At 41.4% G+C, this 21,254-nt stretch overlaps 1 protein-coding gene across 23 annotated transcripts in view; it reads left to right on the forward strand.

The window, feature by feature from the left end:
• Positions 1 to 21,254, forward strand: part of ANK3 (ankyrin 3) — a 710,530-nt gene that overhangs the window by 589,833 nt on the left and 99,443 nt on the right. For 16 of the 23 annotated variants that reach the window (XM_038743727.1, XM_038743734.1, XM_038743724.1 and 13 more), the window contains 5 exons: positions 2,234 to 2,332; positions 2,426 to 2,524; positions 4,378 to 4,473; positions 6,456 to 6,528; positions 7,217 to 7,279. In XM_038743727.1, the coding sequence (XP_038599655.1) occupies positions 2,234 to 2,332; positions 2,426 to 2,524; positions 4,378 to 4,473; positions 6,456 to 6,528; positions 7,217 to 7,279 (430 nt within the window). The remainder of the gene's footprint in view (positions 1 to 2,233; positions 2,333 to 2,425; positions 2,525 to 4,377; positions 4,474 to 6,455; positions 6,529 to 7,216; positions 7,280 to 21,254) is intronic. The other 7 variants (XM_038743736.1, XM_038743740.1, XM_038743739.1 and 4 more) reach the window with 1 other exon arrangement.

The following is a 21,254-nucleotide window of genomic DNA, read 5'->3' on the forward strand; positions in this document are numbered from 1 at the left end:
ATTCATTTATTCAATCATATTAATTAATTAATTATAGTACTTGTTAAGAGCTTACTATGGGCCAAGCACTGTTCTAAGCGCTGGGGTAGATACAAGATAATCAGGTTGGACACAGTCCCTGTCCACATAGGGATATTGAGTGCTTGCTGTGTGCAGAGCACTGTACTAAGCACTTGGGAAAGTGTAATATAACCATAAGCAAACACACTCCCTCTCCAGAGTCTCTCAGGTCTAATACCTGGACATCATTGGTGATATATGACAAAGTAGTCACTGACAAAGGAGACAGCACTATGAAACCCAAATAGTTTTAATGATGCCATGGTTTATGGAGGAATAAAAACACTTCTCAGTATTTGTTAGTATCGTTAGTGCTTGTTAGAAGGAATTTCACAGGCCATAAAATGTTAGATACCTTGACTCAAGGCTATGCTTGCTTGGGAATACTTTGACCTTTAGGGAGTAGCCAAGATCCATTTCTTATGTGTGAGAGTCTCTGAATGGTGTGTCTGAATCAATTTGCCCTAGGGAAAGGGGTGTTAAAAGTTTGAGCTCATTTATATTTTAAGATGGCCACCCTCAAATCTCTCCACTGGTTCACCATTATTCTCCAAAGTTAACTGAGACTATCCACACTTAATTTCAAATCTCCCAACATTATATCTCAGACTGTATATATGGTCCTTTTTTTTCCCCCATGAAATCTCTTTGCTCCAAACTGATGAACGGTCTTTCAACTTTCTGTTCTCTTTTCCCATTCCTCCCACCTCTGGGATTTCTCCTATATTGCCTCCACACTCGATCCCTTTCTTCATCATGTCCTTGGCAGGTATCTTCTAGCCAGATCTCCTTATAGAAGCAGCATGGCAAAGTGAACAGAGCACGGGCCTGAGAGTCAGAAGGTCATGGGTTCAAATCCCACTCTGCCACATGACCTGGGGCAAGTCACATCACTTCTGCGGGCCTCAGTTACCTCATCTGTAAAATGGAGATTGAGACTATGAGCCCCCATGAGGCAGGGACTGTGTCCAACCCAATTTCCTTGTGTCCACCCTAGCACGTAGTACAGTACTTGGCACATAGTAAGTGCTTAACAAATACCATATAAAAGCCATCTACCCCTTTCCAATGCCTGAAGCAATGTCCATTTATTCCCAAAGTTTTATCCTCCAATATTACCCCATCCAGGCAGTATAAAAACAAACTCCCGAAGAGAGAGAAGGGTATATGTGCCCCGCTCCTAACCTTAGACTACAATTCTTAGAGGCAGATAACTGCATTTTTTACATTTCTGTAAATCTACTAAATAGGCATGTTCTGAATTCCAGTTAATGGAGAAGCAGCGTGGCGTAGTGGAAAATGCATGGACCTGGGATTTAGGGAACTTGGATTCTAAACCCAACTCCAATGGTCTGCTTTGTGACCCTGGACAAGTTACTTAACTACTCTGTGCCTCAGTTTTCATGTTTATAAAATACAAAATGAAATACCTGTTCTCACTGTTCCTAGACAGTGAATTCCATGTGCTGATAGGACCTATGTCTGACCTGATTATCTCGAATCTACCCCAGCATTTAGTACGGTGTTTGGTACGTAGTATTGTACTCTCCCAAGTGCTTAGTACAGGGCTTTGCATACAGTAAGTGCTCAGTTAATATGATTGAATGTATGAATGAAATGTATTATGATTGTAATAATAAAATAATAAATGCTGAATATGCCTTACTCATATCCACCTACCAATTTATCTAGGGTGTATACAACATAAAACTCTCAAGTGTAAAGAATGCGTGTGCTATTATTTTTTGCTTTCAGTGGGAAAAAGGGGAAAAAATTGAGAGTAGGGAAATTTCACCCAAAGTCCCGAAACAATGTTAATACCTTTAGCCAAAATGAATTCATTTAAATAACTGAATTTCTGCCAAAATTGAAATATTTAAATAAAATGCCATAAACGGCATTTTGATTTGATTCTTATTACATTTCATTTGAATTTTACTTTTTTGAAAGGAATATAAATCCTTTGCCCATTCAGAGTAAAATGTGAGTTGTTAGGACAGAAAAGTAAAATTAGGCTAGAAAATTGCAATGAACAATTATATACAACTGAAAAACAAGGTCTGGTTCATAGCCCCTAACATTTACATAAGGCAGTTACTACTTTGTATCTGTGATCAGGGTATGTATGTTTCACGAAATTTGTATTGTTGCTCATTTTATTTTTAAATTTCAGATGGGGTACACACCATTGCATGTGGGCTGCCACTACGGAAACATAAAGATTGTTAATTTCCTGCTGCAACATTTTGCAAAAGTGAATGCCAAAACAAAGGTTAGCATCTTTTCTCCTATAAGTTTGGTCTCCGCCAAAGCCAGGGTTTTCATGGAATAATAATTGGAATTCGTTTCTTTTCATCTTCTACAGAATGGTTACACTCCTCTACACCAAGCTGCCCAGCAGGGACACACCCATATCATAAATGTCTTGCTTCAGAACCATGCTGCCCCCAATGAACTCACTGTGGTAAGACAAAAAAGGATGGAGGGAAGTGTTCTTTGGCCTAATGGCCTTATGGAAAAAACCCAGGCTTGGAAGTCAGAAGGACCTGGGTTCTATTGTAGGTTCTGCCATTTGCTTGTTGTGTGACCTTGGGCAAACCATTTTACTTCTCTGTTTATCTGTTTCCTCAACTGTAAAATGAGGATTCAATACCTGCTCTCCCTCGTACTTAGACTGTGAGCCCCATTTGCTTGTTGTGTGACCTTGGGCAAGTAATAGTAATAAAGGTATTCATTAAGCGCTTACTATGTGCCAGGCACTGTACAAAGCTTCTCTGTATGTCTGTTTCCTCAACTGTGAAATGGTGATTCAATACTTGCTCTCCCTCGTACTTAGACTCAGCCTGGTTTACTTGCCATGTGACCTTGGGCAAGTCACTTCACTTCTCTGTATATCTGCTTCCTTAACTGTACAATAGGTATTCCTCCTACTTAGACTGTGAGCCCCATTTGGAACAGGGACTTTGTTTGACCTGATTAACCACCAGTGCACAGGACAGTGCTTGACACATAGTAAGTACTTAACAAATACCATAAAAAAATAGTTATGTTTCCATGGTCAAATACATCATTCTGCTACATTTCAGGAAGAGACATGTGGAAACTAGAATCCAGCCAGAATATTACTTTTATGCATATCTATAGATTAGATAGTCAATAAATTGTATTTGAGTGCTTACTATGTGCAGAGCACTGTACAAGGCACTTGGAAAATACAGTACAATAGAGTTGGTAGACACCATTCCTATCCATAAGGAGCTTGCAGTCTACAGGGGGAGACAGACATTAAAATAAATGACAGGGACTGTGTCCAACCTGATTAGCTTGTACCCACCACAGTGCTTAGTACAGTGCCTGGCACATAGTAAGTGCTTCACAAATACCATTATTATTATTATTATTATTATTATTATTACATATAGTGGAAATAGTAGGGAATAAGGATATGTCCATAAGTGCTGTGGGGCTGGGAGAATATCAAAATGCTTGAGGTAGTCACAGCCAAGTATATAGGCAACACAGAGGAGACGGTGGGTAGGAGAAATGAAGGCTTATTCATTTTTGGATTCATTATTGGATTTATTGAACACTTTCTGTGTGCACAGAACTGTACTAAACCCTTGGAAGAGTATAATATAATAAGCAGACACATTCCCCACCCACAGTGAGCTTACACTCTAGAGGGCTTCACCAGGAAGGGCCCATCAAAGCTATCAGTTCCATTTCCACTTACTGGGAAATCTGTTTAAGAGAAGAGAAAGACTGTTTTCCATTGCATGTTCACAGAGAATACTGTTAAACTCACCCAGATGGCAAGGGGGCTAGAAATGTACCCTAATAATGGCTTGTTTCACTCAAACCAAGCTCATCAAAGTGCATAGTACAGTGCTCTGCACACAGTAAGCGCACAATAAATACAACTGAATGAATCAAAGGACCACATCTGAAGGGCTGTCATCATGCCTGGCAAACACTAATAGAAATTTACCAAATTCTAAAATACCACCAAGATCCCATAAGGGGATGCTAACAGAAGTCATTCAGAAGTAATAGTGTTGGTGGAACAGGAGGTAGATTGAATATGACCAAGCACTGCCAATGGTGAATGCACTTGTCCAGTAAAGGACAGTCTGTACTTAAAGCACTGAATGATAGTCAAACCTGCACCCAAATAGAAAATCCTATCTTCAAATTGGAAGAATGGTAGATGGATAAATGGATAGAAAAATATGCAGTTGTGTGGTTAAAGTTGAATGTTTTGTGTAACTAAGCCTAATAGTCATTTTTGATGACTCGTCAATGTTTTTGACTTCTCAGAATGGGAACACTGCCCTTGCCATTGCCCGGAGGCTGGGCTACATTTCAGTGGTTGACACATTAAAGGTTGTGACTGAAGAGACCATGACTACAATTGTAAGTACCCTCATACCATTAAACCTCTAATTCTGAGCCCATCCATCAGTCAATCAATTGTATTTATTGAACACTTACTGTGTGCAGAGCAATGTACTAAGCACTTGGGACAGTCTAATACGACAGAGTTGGTAAACATGTTCCCTGCCCACAACAAGCATACAGACTAGTGGGGGATTTGTGTGCCATTTAAGAAAATAATAATAATGGTATTTGTTAAGCGCTTACTATGGGCCAAGCATTGTTCTAAGAAAACCTAACCTTCAAACAAATCAACCTGGATATTTTCCTTCCACTGAATAGCGTTGTTATAGTCTAGTTTTCAGGGTGATTATCAAAGGACTCTTCACAGTAGCACAGTAGCACAGTAGCACAGCTATCTTTTCTAAGATTTAAAAAAAAATTCTTACAAGGAAATGATTGAATGTTAAAAAGAGAGTAGTCTGTCATAGGTCTGCCTGTGTGTGTGAGTAATACAAACCCCAGGGTACATTGCGGTCTTGCAGGGTGGGGGCAAGACATGTTACATCAGGCAGCTCTCCTCAGTATTTCAATACTGGAACTGCCACATGGGGAGGGAGAAGAATGGATGGCAGTGATTCTCCCTTGAGGCAGATATATAAAAATTGCAGAACTAAGGAATCTAGGCTTCCAAATATACATTTCCTCTACCTTGAATGTTGAGTTCAACAAAAATACTAACTTGTGACATCACTAAGAGAAGCAGTGTGGGCTAATGGAAAGAGCACCGATCTGGGAGTCAGAGGATCTGGTTTCTAGTCCTGGCTATGCCATTAACCTGCTGTGTGACCTTGGACAAGTCACTTAACTTCTCTGAGCCTCAGTTCCCTCATCTGCAAAAATGGGAATTCAATATCTGTTCTCCCTCTAACTTAGATTATATGCCCCATGTGGGACCTGATTATCTTGCATCTACCCCAGCGCTTGGTGTAGTTCTTGACACATAGTGAGTGGTTAACAATAAGACAAGTATTATTAGTAATATTATTATTATCATCATTTTTATTATAATCATCAGTAAGTATATGTGGTAAGGGACTCATTGCATTACATTTCAAAATAAAGTAACTACCAAAATGTATCAAGGCTTACCTTTCTTAATCCTCCTAATGTAAATATGTTTATGAGTTGTGTTTCTCTGCACAAGAAGCAGCATGGCCTAATGACAAGAGCACAGGCTTGGGAATCAGAGGATGTGGGTTCTAATCCCAGCTGCACCACTTGTTTGCTGTGTGACCTTGGGCAAATTCTCTGTGCCTCAGTTACCTCATCTGTAAAATGGGGATTAAGGTGGTGAGCCCCACGAGGGGCAACCTGATTACCTTGTATTTACCCCAGTGCTTAGAACAGTTCTTGGCATGTAGTTCTTGGCAAATTGGAGTGGAACTAAGGCCCACGTCATCCCCATGGCCTGGAATGCCCTCCCTCCCAACATCCAGCAAGCTAGCTCTCTTCCTCCCTTCAAGGCCCTACTGAGAGCTCACCTCCTCCAGGAGGCCTTCCCAGACTGAGCCCCCTCCTTCCTCTCCCCCTCGTCCCTCTCTCCGTCCCCACCGTCTTACCTCCTTCCCTTCCCCACAGCACCTGTATATATGTATATATGTTTGTACATATTTATTACTCTATTTTTTTATTTTACTTGTACATATCTATTCTATTTTATTTTGCTAATATGTTTGGTTTTGTTCTGTCTCCCCCTTCTAGACTGTGAGCCCACTGTTGGGTAGGGACTGTCTCTATATGTTGCCGACTTGTACTTCCCAAGCGCTTAGTACAGTGCTCTGCACACAGTAAGTGCTCAATAAATATGATTGATTGATTGATTGATTGAAAGGGACCCACTCTCTGATTCCTACTACCAAGGAAACCAGAATCTCAGGAACTGTCCAGGAACCTATATAAGAGTGAATATAAGTAACTGGTTCAGGTCACCCCATATGACTGACTTCTTTCTTTGACAGACTGTCACGGAGAAACATAAAATGAATGTGCCAGAAACAATGAATGAAGTTCTTGATATGTCGGATGATGAAGGTATGGAGAAAGTTACTCCGACCAAATCTTAAATGCTTGTTTGCTTTAGATTTTTAGTTTGTTGTCTGATTTTCTGATGAACATCTTTGGAAAGCATTCAGCTCACTTCTCCCCTCCTCACCAGAATACACATGCTCCTCTCACATTCTCTCCGTTGTTGGGTAGGGACCGTCTCTATATGTTGCCGACTTGTACTTCCCAAGCGCTTAGTACAGTGCTCTGCACACAGTAAGTGCTCAATAAATACGATTGAATGAATTCCTCCCTTTGCCCAAGCTTGTGGTTGGATGGAAAGGAAGCCTAGCTCCACACGGAAACTAGAAATAGTTGAGAATGAAGTAGAAACACGCCCCCACCTCCTGCCCCCCCAGTATCTGGAGACCTGTCCATCCTTGCCCTTTTTGCATCCCCTTTGAACTCTTTGATTTGAAGACATTGTCCACGCCATGGGGTCAAAAGGAGGAACTCAGTACATGCACGTTGCAGGGGTGAAATTTTCCTTTCCATTTTAAGAAGCTTGCACTCTGCCAAGACTTACTCTCCCTCTTCCCGCTTTTTCCTCTCTCCTCCCTGTCTCTAGGTGATGGGTAATTGGGCTCATTTTGAATTAGCTATGACATTCTTGTTTTGTTGACATATCAAGAATCTATGTTGTCAGATACTTATTCTGTTTACTTAAATCATGCAGTTCGTAAAGCCAATGCCCCTGAAATGCTCAGTGATGGTGAATATATGTCAGATGTTGAAGAAGGTATTTGTACATTTTTTTATTGCGGTAAAACTTTAACTCCCAACTTTTTATCATTTCCTAACTTAAAAATTTAACACCTTCTTTTACTAACTTTCTTATTACTACATAGCATTAATTTATGCATCATGCCAAGAATGCATTTGATAATGCTAACTCTCCCCATTTTTTCCTTTAATCAAATATCCCTGAAACCCTTTTTTCTCCTTTAAAGGCAAAACTATTACTTTACCACAATAGTCTTATTGTTGCGACTTAAGTAAAACAGAAGTTCAATTTTTAATCTCAAGGGAAAATAAAGGGAGACATATCCATTTTTAAAGGAAGAAAATTATTCATAGTGAAAGCAGGTGAAATTTGCTAAAAGGGTGACAGATTAAATCTCTTTATCCAGGTTTTACTTTAATCCATTGGAGGAAAATGGGTTCAGGAACTTTTGATCTGAATTGATAATGAAAATTCAATTACCAAAAAAATCCTTTCAAAATGAAAAGTTTTTATCATCATTTCAAGAAAGAGATCAACAAGTAACTGTTTACATTGCAATCACTTTTTGTTAGGCTTAAGAAAAACTCTTTGCTTCCTATGGCTGTTAGTAACTGTATTTCCATTCTTCTCCTCACTAATACAACAAAACAATCAAGTTGTGTGTGTGTGTGTTTTGAGAGGGGAACTGCTATTGGTGTGAATTTAAAAATAGAAACACAAATTGCTGGGTTACATTATTGTAGTGAATGCTAAGGCACTTTGACCAATTACAAAGTTTGACATTCCAAAGTATTCTGAGAGTATATTTACATTGGAATTAGTTATAATATGTTTGTATTTCTTTTTCTATTTCTTTTACCTCTCTATTAAGATTTATCTCAAGTTACCTTTTCGTCACCTCCTTTTGTTGAGATTCCCTTGTATTACTTGTGGCTGTTCTTAGGCTGTCTTGGGTTTTCCATGCCTTTACCTAATCTAATGGATTTGAAATTTAAATGAAGGAGACTGCTTACCCCCAATTCCTCACATTGCTCTTCTAAACTCAGTACTATTACAAATCACTGTTAAGCAAAAGATCTTGGTTTATTATATTACAGTTTGACCCACTACCTTGCAAAATGCTGGTATCCTCCTTTGCCAGTGGAATTGGAGCGTTGATATATGTCCTGTGCAAAAGTAGTCTTTAAGAACAAAATCATATTTACATAAGAAATGAGTAACTGCATGTCTGTACAGTCATATACATTATCATTCAAAGCATTAATGAATGCATCATAATCAAAAAGCTAAAAAATTACTATTGGTTTTATAAATTCATGATAACAGCTAAAGGAATGGGGTGTGACCTTTGAATGGATTTATGAGTAGCTACTGCATTTATAGATGACCATTCAGTACAACAACAATCTCTTGAACAGGAAAATTAGAAGGTCTTTATGTGAGAAAATAATTGACAGAACCACATGATTGGAGAGATCAAATCTATGATCTGTAAAATGTTTAGGCATGTAATTAGCCCAATTTGTAAATGTGTAACTGTTTTCTCACTTCAGTAAGATATGTGATTATAGTTTTACAGACTTTTTTCTTTTGCTGTGGGGGTCAAACTGTCTCAGCATTTCTCATCATTATCCTGCTATCTTGTAATCTTAGCTCATATTAAATCAGAAAGAAATCCCACAACTTCAATGATGGTTTTCCTTTCTAAAATCATGCTTCTATCGTCCTATGTCAGGCAACTTTCTTCTACCTTCGCGTACTGTGTGCTGCAGCCCATGAAAACCTGGAAAATGGTTGCTAGAAAAGCTACAGTGAGGAAAGTAGATCAAGTATAAATGTAAGAGCTCAGCAAATGTCTCTTAGCTCCCCAGAGCCACCAATATCAATACCAATACAATAAAATGGACCCCTAGTAGCTGGAAAGGCCTCACCATTTGGCATTGGCAGGCATCAAAGGATGCTAGGAACACTGGACATTTTTAAAGGTCAGGTAAAACAGGGGAGAATAAGAGGAATAAGCATTAAACTGTAGTGCTAATTTTCAGAGAAAAGGAGACTGAATCTGGCAAATTGTTTTGGGAAATTGGATTTCAATTATTAGGTAGCAAATGGGGAAATTATTGAGGAATCCACTTCACGAGTTTAATGAAAATGACTCTTGGTGATAAGAAGCAGCATGGCCTAATGGAAAGAGTATGGGTCTGAGATTCAGAGGACCTGGGGTCTAATCCCAGCTCCACCACTTTGCTGTATGACCTTGGGCAAGTGATTTAGCTTGTGTGGCTCATTTATCTCATCTATAAAATGGGAATTAAATCCTCCTCTCTCCAATTTAGACTGTGAGCCCTAGCACTTAGAACTGTGCTTGATGCATAGTAAATACTTAACAGTTACCTTAAAAAGATGAATTATAAGGAATTGAAAGGAAATAATTTGATGGATGTTGTGAGCCAATGTACTGATTCCTGCTTTGCATCAGAATGATCGACTAAAAGGTGCCTGGCTACAGAGACTTTGAATAGATTTGGGGAGGTCTGAAGAGTAACTGTGGTAGCTGTGGCTTAGCCACCTTGAGAATGAGAACATTTCTCATTTTAGTAACAGTCTGTTCTTCATATTCATCCATATAAATTTAGAAAATGAGAAAATTGGCCCCAGAGAAGTTAGTTATGAGAAGAGTGAAGGTAACTTTAGTCTAGATGGTAAACTCTGGGGCAGGGAAAGTGTCTACCAACTCTGTTATATTGCACTCTTCCAAGCGCTTAGTACAGTGCTCTCCACACAGAAAGTGCTCAATGAATACAATTGATTGAACTTAAAAAGACGTATATAACCTAGCTCAACCTAGAAAACAATCCTGGTGCCAGGTGCTTTGGGGAGGGAGAAAACTGATAGCATTTGGGGGAAGAATATTTCAAAAACTGCAACTGTGAAAATCATCTTTAACTCTCTCCACAGAAATAATACATCAGAAAGAGGGAAGTACGTATCAATGGATTTAATTTGGAGGTTTGCAGAGACTACACAAAATTTTTGTCTGAAAATTCAGCCTCCTCTCCATGGCTCCCATTCTCACATGGTGCATATTCTACACTTCCACTCTATGTAATAATTATAATAATAATGATGATGAAGGCATTTGTTAAGCACTTACTATGTGCAAAGCACTGTTCTAAGCACTGGGGAGGATACAAAGTGATCAAGTTGTCCCACGTGGGACTCACAGTCTTAATCCCCATTTTACAGATGAGGTAACTGAGGCCCAGAGATGTTAAGTGACTTGCCCAAAGTCACACAGCTGACAAGTGGCGAAGCAGGGATTTGAACCCATGACCTCTGACTCCCAAGCCCGTGCTCTTTCCACTGAGCCACGCTGCTTAGAGATACTGTTGACCATCATCAGCACTTGAGTGCCTAATAGGTCCAAAGCAGTCCACTAGGCCTTGGAAGCATACAAGGAAAGTAGAGGTCCCAGACCATGGCCTTGAGAAGCTTGCAGTCTAATGGAGTAGACAGGCAGGCAGAGATTGTACATAAATGGTTATAACTAGGTCTGAAGGAAGGGAATAAGTAGTAATGGGGACAAATAATTTGCCAAACTTCAAGGAGGAAACTGGTTAACTGGTTGGAATGGAAATTTTATATATATGTATATTTTTTTTTCCAGGAAATGTTCATAATCCTGTCTCTGTTCTGCTCCAGACAGTTGTTAGATGTGTTTTAGCTTTGTGACTCAGGCTTCTAGACAGTAGGTGGATTAGCATCGGAGGAAATTAAAATCATCATCAGGAAGATCCAGACCAGTGGGACTAGTTGTAGCTATGGGGAAGGAGGGGGAGAGGAAGGAGTGTGAGGGTTTTTCTAAAACAGATTTTATTGTGGTCTAAAAGATAGATTAAGATCAAGGGAAAATACGATTGAAAAGGGATTATGGAAAGGAAGAAGATAGTCATCAGCATCTTGTGGATTTACTTCAATCTCTTAATTAGAAACTTCCCTTAAGAATTCTCCAGTAGCTGAGTCACCCAAATTGAGCATTTTACTTTCATTCATTTAATTGTATTTATCAAGCATTCACTGTAACAATAATAATAATAATAATAATGGTACGTGTTAAGCACTTACTATATGCCCAGCACTGTTCTAAACTCTGGGGTAGATAAAGGGTAATCAGGTTGTCCCACGTGGGGCTCATCAATCAATCGTATTTATTGAGCGCTTACTATGTGCAGAGCACTGTACTAAGCGCTTGGGAAGTACAAATTGGCAACACATAGAGACAGTCCCTACCCAACAGTGGGCTCACAGTCTAAAAGGGGGAGACAGAGAACAAAACCAAACATACCAACAAAATAAAATAAATAGGATAGAAATGTACAAGTAAAATAAATAAATAAATAAATAGAGTAATAAATATGTACAACCATATATACATATATACAGGTGCTGTGGGGAAGGGAAGGAGGTAAGATGGGGAGATGGAGAGGGGGACGAGGGGGAGAGGAAGGAAGGGGCTCAGTCTGGGAAGGCCTCCTGGAGGAGGTGAGCTCTCAGCAGGGCCTTGAAGGGAGGAAGAGAGCTAGCTTGGCGGAGGGGCAGAGGGAGGGCATTCCAGGCCCGGGGGATGACGTGGGCCGGGGGTCGATGGCGGGACAGGCGAGAACGAGGTACAGTGAGGAGATTAGCGGTGGAGGAGTGGAGTGTGCGGGCTGGGCAGTAGAAGGAGAGAAGGGAGGTGAGGTAGGAGGGGGCGAGGTGATGGAGAGCCTTGAAGCCCAGGGTGAGGAGTTTCTGCCTGATGCGCAGATTGATTGGTAGCCATTGGAGGTTTTTGAGGAGGGGAGTAATATGCCCAGAGCGTTTCTGGACAAAGATAATCCGGGCAGCAGCATGAAGTATGGATTGAAGTGGAGAGAGACACGAGGATGGGAGATCAGAGAGAAGGCTGGTGCAGTAGTCCAGACGGGATAGGATGAGAGCTTGAATGAGCAGGGTAGCAAGGTAGCAGCTCATGCTTTTAATCCCCATTTTACAGATGAGGTGACTGAGGCACAGAGAAGGTAAATGGCTTGCCCAACTCACACAGCAGACAAGTGGCAGAAACAAGATTACAACCCACGTCCTCTGACTCCCAAACCCGTGCTCTTTCCACTAAGCCACGCTGCTTCTCTCATGTCCAGCAAAGCACTGTACTAAACACTTGGGGAAGTTACCATATAGCAATAAACAGACACATTCCCTGCCCACAGGAGCTCATTTGTCAGGTAGTCTTATTTTCCTATATAATCATGGTGGCAGTTAACAATCAAGTGTCATTTTGAGGCCTCAGGGAAACATTCTGAAGGAAGAATTATTCCTTTTTAAAAAATAAAACCAATGAGACAATAAACAAGTAAGGCTTCTATAGGGCTTGTTCCCTAATAATGCCCTCCAAAATCCCTCGTTTTATTTTGAAACATTAAAAAAAAGTTTTAATGCATTTTAGATGGTTTTGGGTTTAGATTCACTACATAAGGGTTCTGATAGCCTGGATTTATTCCTGGAAATGACAAACTGCATTTTGTGTCCTTACTTGAATGAATGCCAAGGGGAAGTTGTGGGCTGGTAATGAATATAGTGTCTAGTCTCCTTCCATTCTTCCCCACTCCTAAGCAGCCTAGACTAAGGAACGACTTTCCTTCTCTCGGACTACGTCATAACAGGTGGTCCCAGTGCCAGAGTGACTATAACTTTCAGAACCTGAAAGGTGACAGAGCTTTAAGCTTAGACTAGGTTTAAAGGTGCACTGATAGGCAAGGGAAGGAAAAGCACCAGTTATGCCTCCTTCCATGCACGAACTGAACCTTCACATGCAAGACACACTTAATACCACTTTTTCATTGGGGATGGACTTGTTTATGAACCAGCCAATTCACAGGGGAAGGTTTTCTTTTTCTCCGGTGGAAGGATTCCAAATCTGAGTCATGCACACTTACTTTAGAAACTGTATCCACCTTGGATTAAAAGGCAGTAGAGTAAGTGGCAGTAAGCAGCTCTGTTGTTTTTTAAGAAAGCAAACCTAGCCATGGAGAACTGGGAAGGGCTGAATGAAAATTACCACTCACCTGCCCTCCCACCTTCCACACCTAAAATGGCAGCACAGTTTGAGGTTGGGAGGTGGAATAGAGGAACTGCCTTTAGGGAGTAAAATGAAGTTTAAAAGAGAAGACTGATAGCAAAGCCAAAAAAATCATGCCATAGATAGAGGGCAGCCTGATTTTCAGCCCCTCCTTCCCTGGTGGATGCAGTTTACAGTGGATAGCAATCTCTGTGCCACCATAAAATGCAGGCTGGGTGAGAGTCCCAGAACTCTGATGAGATCTGTAGATGTTATTGTCTTATCCCCTTGAGCCTCACAATTTGGGGAAACCTTTCAGAAGTGCCCTGAGGGTTCAAACTGTAGTAGTAGTAGGAGGTGGAGCAGTAGTAATAGTGGAATTCATTGAGCTTCCACTGGATGTAGGGCTACAAATGAAAAACAGAGTAGCTGATCCCCAAAGTGCCCTTATATGGAGAAGTGAGCAGGCATTTTCGGGGAGCCATGGTGGTTGTGGTGAACGGAGACAATCATCTAGTGGCTAGAGCATGGGCCTGGGAGTCAGTGGGACCTGGGTTCTAATCCCACCTCTGTCACTTGTCTGTTGCAGCAAGTCATTTACTTTCTCTGGGCCTCAGTTACCTCATCTGTAAAGTGGAGACTGTAAACCCCATGTGGGACATGGACTGCATCCAATCTCATTAGCTTGTATTGACCCCAGCAGTTAGTACAATGGTGGTACATAATAAATTCGTAACAAATACCATAAAAAAAGTCAGGGTCAGGCAGTGGAGCCTGATCCCACATGCCTTTCCCAACTTGGGCCCTCGTGGGCAGGGGAAATTCCTACCAAAAAGGCTGGAGTCACAGAACACTGCATCTCACTGTTGCCACTGCAGCAGTGAAATAATATATAATGAATAACTGCTACTAAACTTTTCCATTTCAAGCTACAGAATGAGCAAAGAAGAGCCACTTGTGTCTTGTAAGTGACAGCTTGGCTTCTGCTGCTCTATCTATTCTTTTCTCAAAATCTTTATGTTTCTTGGAAAGTATTGGCTTTTCCAAAGATTTTGTATTGAAGTTGTTTTTTTTCAGATCCCCTTGTTGACTCCACAGTTAGCCAGTATTCTTCCTTCCTTGGTTATCTTGGTTGTCCGAATTCCTCTGTCCCCTTAGAGCAGTTGCAGAAAGAGGGAGAGAGAGGGAAGGATGAGATTGTTATCCGAGTATTCCCACTTATCTCCATGCCTTTAAAAATAAAATAAAAGGGCTTAACATTGTAACTAAGCTTCTTATGGGCATGGAACTCGTCTACCAACCCTGTGGTATTGTACTTTCCCAAGTGCTTAGCGTGATATTTGGCACACAATAAATGCTCAATAAATACTTTTGATTGATTGATTAGCTGAAACCTAATTCAATTTATGGCTTGCCTACTATGGTGGTGTTCAGCAAGAATTGCTATTTGAAGATACCAGCCTGGACTTCTGATTGTTCCAATGGTGCATAGGATCAAGGGACCCGATGTGATTGTAGACAGCGAATGATGCTATTTGTTAAGCGCTTACTATTTGCCAGCACTGTACTAAGCACTGGGGTGGATACAAGCAAATATAATTGGACACAGTCCCTGTCCCATGTGGAGCTCATAGTCTCAATTGCCATTTTACAGTTATGGTAACTGAGGCACAGAAAAGTTAAGTGACTTGCCCAAGTTCACACAGCAGACAAGTTGTGGAGCCAGGATTAGAGCCTGTGACCTTCTAATTCTCAGGCCTGGGCTCTATCTCTTACACTGAGCTGCTCTTCTGAAGAAGAGTCTGTTCTGGGTTCAGTTTACTCCAGGTCCTGAGGATTCTTGGGTGGCTGTGGCAGTTCTCGAGATATAAGGCATTTTGAGATTACTCCTGTGGCTCTGGGCCTTTTCCCACCTTCAGGATTGGTCTGGACCTAGAACAGAATTTCTAGATATGGATCAGAAACTCTCCTGGGCCCACCCTAGTAACTTTTCACATGTCCTGGGGTGACTCCAGAGGCTCTTGAACTGGCTTAGGTCTTCAAGGATTTTTGGATTGGCTCAGACATGCCAATTTGACGCCCTGCTCAATGGATCATTAAACTAACCTACTACAAGTACTGACATAAGCCTTGTATTATGCCCTGATAGGGCAGAGGGAGGGTGGCAGGAAGCAGTGTGGTGTAGGGGATAGAGCACGGGCCTGGGATTCAGAAGGTGATGGGTTCTAATCCCAACTCCACCACTTGTCTGCTGGGTGGTCTTGGGCAAGTCATTTCACTTCTCTGTGCTTCAGTCACCTCATCTGTAAAACGGGTATTGAGACTGTGAGCCCCACGTGGGACAAGGACTGTATCCAATCCAATTTACCTGTATCTACCCCAGCACTTAAAACCATGTCTGGCACATAGTAAGCACTTAACAAATACCACAATTATTATTATTAGAATTGCCCTTCATTAGTATTAGTGAAACCCAAAGAACAGTGCTTTGCACATAGTAAGCGCTTAATAAATGCCATAAAGCATTATTGAGCAGCGTGGCTCAGTGGAAAGAACACGGGCTTTGGAGTCAGAGGTCAGGGGTTCAAATCCCGGCTCCGCCAATTGTCAGCTGTGTGACTTTGGGCAAGTCACTTAACTTCTCTGTGCCTCAGTTACCTCATCTGTAAAATGGGGATTAAGACTGTGAGCCTCCCGTGGGACAACCTGATCACCTTGTAACCTCCCCAGTGCTTAGAACAATGCTTTACACATAGTAAGCACATAATAAATGCCGTTATTATTATTATTATTATAAAAATTATACAGGGATGCCTCTGGAAGCTGACCCAACATGGTCTTCTTCAGAGAGGACAAAGGACACTACTTCAGTGGGTTTTGGCAGAGTACTTGCTACATGTGGCTGCCTTTATTGTCCTCCAGAGACTCTCCACAGGTCTAATGCTTGAAACTGCCAAGTCTAGAAAGAAGCTGAGGCAAAAACCCACTGGGTGGTGCCAAAACCTGAAGAACATTTGAAATGTGATTATAGAACTCCTCCTGGAGATTAGCCTAGGCTCTTTCACTTTTGTGGCCTTGTGCCATGGAGGGAATTCACAGACCACTAGTCAGACAAGGCTAGTTTAGAATCAGCACCTCACTTTACAGTTCTAAAAACTCTCAATTGCTGAGTAATATTTTCTGCTCTCTGCTCATTGCTGACAGGGAACATATCTACCAGTTCTGTTATTTTGTACTCTCTGAAGCTCTTAGCTTGTGTTCAGCTTGATTAGAGGAGTAGCCGTGGCCTAGTGGAATGGAGTCAGAGAACCTGAGTGCTAATCTTGGCTCCACCACTATGAGTTGTGTGACCTGGGACGAGTCAGTTAATTTCTGTATGCCTCAGTTCCCTCATCTGCAAAATGATGATTCACCCTGTCCTCCCTCCCACTTACTGTGAGCCCATGTGGGAACTGATTATCTCATTTCTACAATGCTTGGCATATAGTAAGTGCTTAACAAATACTATTAATATTATTACTATCATTATGATTTACCCAAGTACTTAGTAAAGTGACAGGCAAATAGTAAGCACTTAATAAATGCATTGGATTGATTGATATTGTTAGGATGAAAATAAAATAATGTATCTTTATTAGTGTAGAATAGAGGTGTATGGATAGCTTTATCAGGATCCTCCTTAGTAAGTGATTCTGAGCCCTTTCTTTGAAAGAAACTGTAATTGGTAAAATGCCAGGAAATACCAGTCAATAGTATTGCCTTGTTGTAACCTGCTGAATGGCAGAGTTGGCTTCAGGCATTTTGCTGTCCATCCCATTTCTTACCTCATTACCTTAAACTGCTTGCTAATGTTGCATGTGAGCATTCATAGTCACAACGGTTGGGACAGCAAAATGCCTGAAGCCAGCTCTGCCATTCAGCAGATAACAAGATGACAATAATAATAATAATAACAATAGTAGTATTTGTAAAGTGCTTACTGTGTGCTAGGCACTGTAGTAAGCACTAGGGTGGATACAGTCCCTGTCCCTTATGGGGCTCTCAATCCCCATTTTCCAGATGAGGTATCTGAGGCTCAGAGAAGTGAAGGGACTTGCCCAAGGTCACACAGCAGATAAGTGGCAGAACCAGAATTAGAACCCACAGCCTTCTGACTCCCAGACCCGTGGTCTATCCATTACGCCATGCTGCTTCTCTATAATAATAATAATGATGGCATTTATTAATCGCTTACTATGTGCAAAGCACTGTTCTAAGCACAGGGGGGATACAAGGTGATCAGGTTGTCCCACGTGGGGCTCACAGTCTTCATCCCCATTTTACAGATGAGGGAACTGAGGCCCAGAGAAGTGAAGTGACTTGCCCTAAGTCACACAGCTGACAAGTGGTGGAGCTGGGACTTGAACCCATGACCTCTGACTCCAAAGCCCGGGCTCTTTCCCACTGAACCACGCTGCTTCCAGTATTGCCAACTGGTATTTCCTGATATTTCATCAGTTAGGGTTTCTTTCAAAGAAAAGTGTGAAGAATCAGTTGCTACAGAAAATCCCGATAAAGCTATTCATATACCTCTCTTCTACATTAATAAGGATACCTCATCTCATTGTCAGCCTCACAATATCAATCTGTGGTACTTATTGAGGGCTTACTGGGTGCAGAGCTGGGTGCTTGGAGGAGTAAAATAAAATAGAGTTGGTAGACATGTTCCCTGCCCACAGTGAACTTATAGTTTAGAAAGAGATTACATTCATTCATTCATTCATTCATTCATTCAGTCGTATTTATTGAGCGCTTACTGTGTGCAGAGCACTGTACTGAGCACTTGGGAAGTACAAGTTGGCAACATATAGAGACGGTCCCTACCCAACAGTGGGCTCACAGTCTAGAAGGGGGAGACAGAGAACAAAACAAAACATATTAATGGAATAAAATAAATAGAATAAATATGTACAAGTAAAATAAATAAATAAATAGAGTAATAAATACGTACAAACATATATACATATATACAGATGCTGTGGGGAAGGGAAGGAGGTAAGGCGGTGGGGGGGAATGGAGAGGGGGAGGAGGGGGAGAGGAAGGAGGGGGCTCAGTCTGGGCTCAGTTACATCCTTTGAGAGGGGGATCCAGATATGATTTTGTTCATTTTACAAGTGAGGCACTGTGACGTTAAGTGATTTGTCCAAGTCTTGTGTTAGGCTAATGGCATAGCTAGAATTAGAACCCATTTTTTCTGACTCTTAGAATCATAATCTTCCCATTCTGCTACACTGAATCTTCAAATGCCAAATTGGAGTGGAACTAAGATCTCAAGCAGGAAGGGAAATGAACCATCATTAGCTGCCGAAGAAAAGCTGATGACCGATCATGCTCTATTCTAGAACACCTAAGCCTGGGAAGATGATCATAATAATAATAATGATATTTAAGTGCTTACTGTGTGCCAAGCATTGTACTAAGCGCTTTGGTGGATATAAGCAAATCAGGTTGGACACAGTCCCTGTGCCACAAAGGGCTCACAGTCTCAATTCCCATTTTCCAAATAGGGAACTGAGGCCCAAAGAAATGAAGTGGCTTGCCCAAGATCACACAGCAGACAAGTGGCAGAGTCCAGATTACAACCCATGACCTTCTGATTTCCAGTCCATGCTCTATCCACTAGGCCACATTTAGGAATCTGGGAAGCAAAAAATTATCATAAAGCAGATTTAAAAGGAGACTGGCTTTTTAAAGCCAAGATGAAGAAGAATGCTTTGTTTGCTCTATCCAAGAATATAGTGGTTGAATTAATCAATCAGTGGTATTTTTGAGTGCTTACTATGTGCAGAGCACTGTACTAAGTGCTTGGCAGAGGACAATACAACAGAGTTAGCCGGCAAGTTCCCTGCCCACAACAAGCATACAGTCTAGAAGATCCATTGACTGATGGGAAAATTTCCAGATCCCACAGTTTTAATTAACCACTCTAAAGATATTTCACACACTTTCCCATTTAACATTAACATGATTTAACTTTAGTACCTCCTGGCACCCAGTCGCAATTCAACACAGAAAGACTTAAAAGATTGATGAGCCTGCAGGCTAGTTGCATGGGTGGTTCTGTCAGAGTGGGACCTCCAATCAAACAGAAGTATTTATTTAGCACTTACTATGTGCTGGGCCCTGTGTTAAGCACTTAACGAGCTTTCAATCTAGAGGGCAAGATGAAGCCCACTAAAATGGCAGCAGGACTGAATATGTTAATTGTTAATATGTTTTGTTTTGTTCTCTGTCTCCCCCTTCTAGACTGTGAGCCCACTGTTGGGTAGGGACCGTCTCTATATGTTGCCAACTTGTACTTCCCAAGCTCTTAGTACAGTGCTCTGCACACAGTAAGCGCTCAATAAATATGATTGAATGAATGAATGAACTGAAGAATCTGAAGTGCTGAATTGTCCTTTCTCCCTAGGGCATTTGGTCTGCAAAAATGGAGTTTAACTTTGTACCTTGAACTCACTTTGGAAAAGTCTAGCCTTAAGATGTAGGAAAGAAGAGCTAATTCAGTTGGTACTGTAGATTTATCCGTGAAGGGCAGGGATGGCCCAAGCAGCAATAAGCAGCAATAAATAGTTGAACGAGAATAGGGGCCTTAGAGACTGGAAATCCTTTGTCATAGTTTTTTCCACTGGTTTTCTGTGGTGAACAAAAAAACACTACAAAGCCTCACTTCAGCAAGAGAGTTTACAACCCTTTGTCGCCTCTCTATCCCAGTACCTCAACTGTTATCTGCTAAATTTATGCGCAGGAATGATGATTTTAATCTGCTCAGCCAGCAGCCCGCATGGAGTTTTGTCCACCATGTGACTAGCTTTTCATCTGCTGAAAATATCTAACCGGTGGAGTAGCAATGAGGCCGAGGACAGGAGGTGGGGAGAAGAAAGAAAAAAGAAAAAACTAGGAAAATGATAGACTCCTGTCCTTCCCCCAACAACGCTCCAGTCCAAATCACACTTTCTCTCTCTGCCACCCCTTTCATCTATTTCTCTGTTGGCGTTATTTTAAAACTGAAAAACAGGAACGTTGAATAATTTCACTGAAAAAACTAGGAAAATGATAGACTCCTGTCCTTCCCCCAACAACGTTCCAATCGAAATCACACTTTCTCTCTCTGCCACCCCTTTCATCTATTTCTCTGTTGGCGTTATTTTAAAACTGAAAAACAGGAACGTTGAATAATTTCACTGCGGCCAAGTTACTCCTTAGTAAACAGCGTGGCTTAGTGGAAAGAGCACGGGTTTGGGAGTCAGAGGTCGTGGGTTCTAATCCTGTTCCGCCACTTGTCAGCTGTATGACTTTGGACAAGTCGCTTAACTTTTCTGTGCCTCAGTTACCCCATCTGAAAAATGGGGGTTAAGCCTGTGAGCCCCACTTGGGACAACCTAATAACCTTGTATCTCCCACAGCGCTCAGAACAGTGCTTGGCACCTAGTAAGCATTTAACAAATACCATCATTATTATTAAATAACAAAGCCCATTGGTGGGTAGGGATTGTCTCTGTTGCCGAATTGTACTTTCCAAGTGCTTAGTACAGTGCTGCGCACACAGTAAGTGCTCAATCAATACGATTAAATGAATGATTGAATGAAAGATTGCCTGTTATCTCTGGGGACACGCAGTTTCAGCATTCCTAAGGAACTTCTGGGTTTCTTTTTCTTTCTCTCCTTTCTCTGCTCATCTCCTTTTTTTCCTTTGTCCCCTGCCTTCTGTTCTCCATCCCTTATCTCTATGCTTTCTCCACCCCACCTACCACCACTTCTCACCCCTCTCCTTCTTTCAGAGGAGCAGCGTGGCTCAGTGGAAAGAGCACGGGTTTGGGAGTCAGAGGTCGTGGGTTCTAATCCCTGCCCTGCCAC

The sequence above is a fragment of the Tachyglossus aculeatus genome, chromosome 3, assembly GCF_015852505.1.
Source record: "Tachyglossus aculeatus isolate mTacAcu1 chromosome 3, mTacAcu1.pri, whole genome shotgun sequence".
NCBI lineage: Eukaryota > Metazoa > Chordata > Mammalia > Monotremata > Tachyglossidae > Tachyglossus > Tachyglossus aculeatus.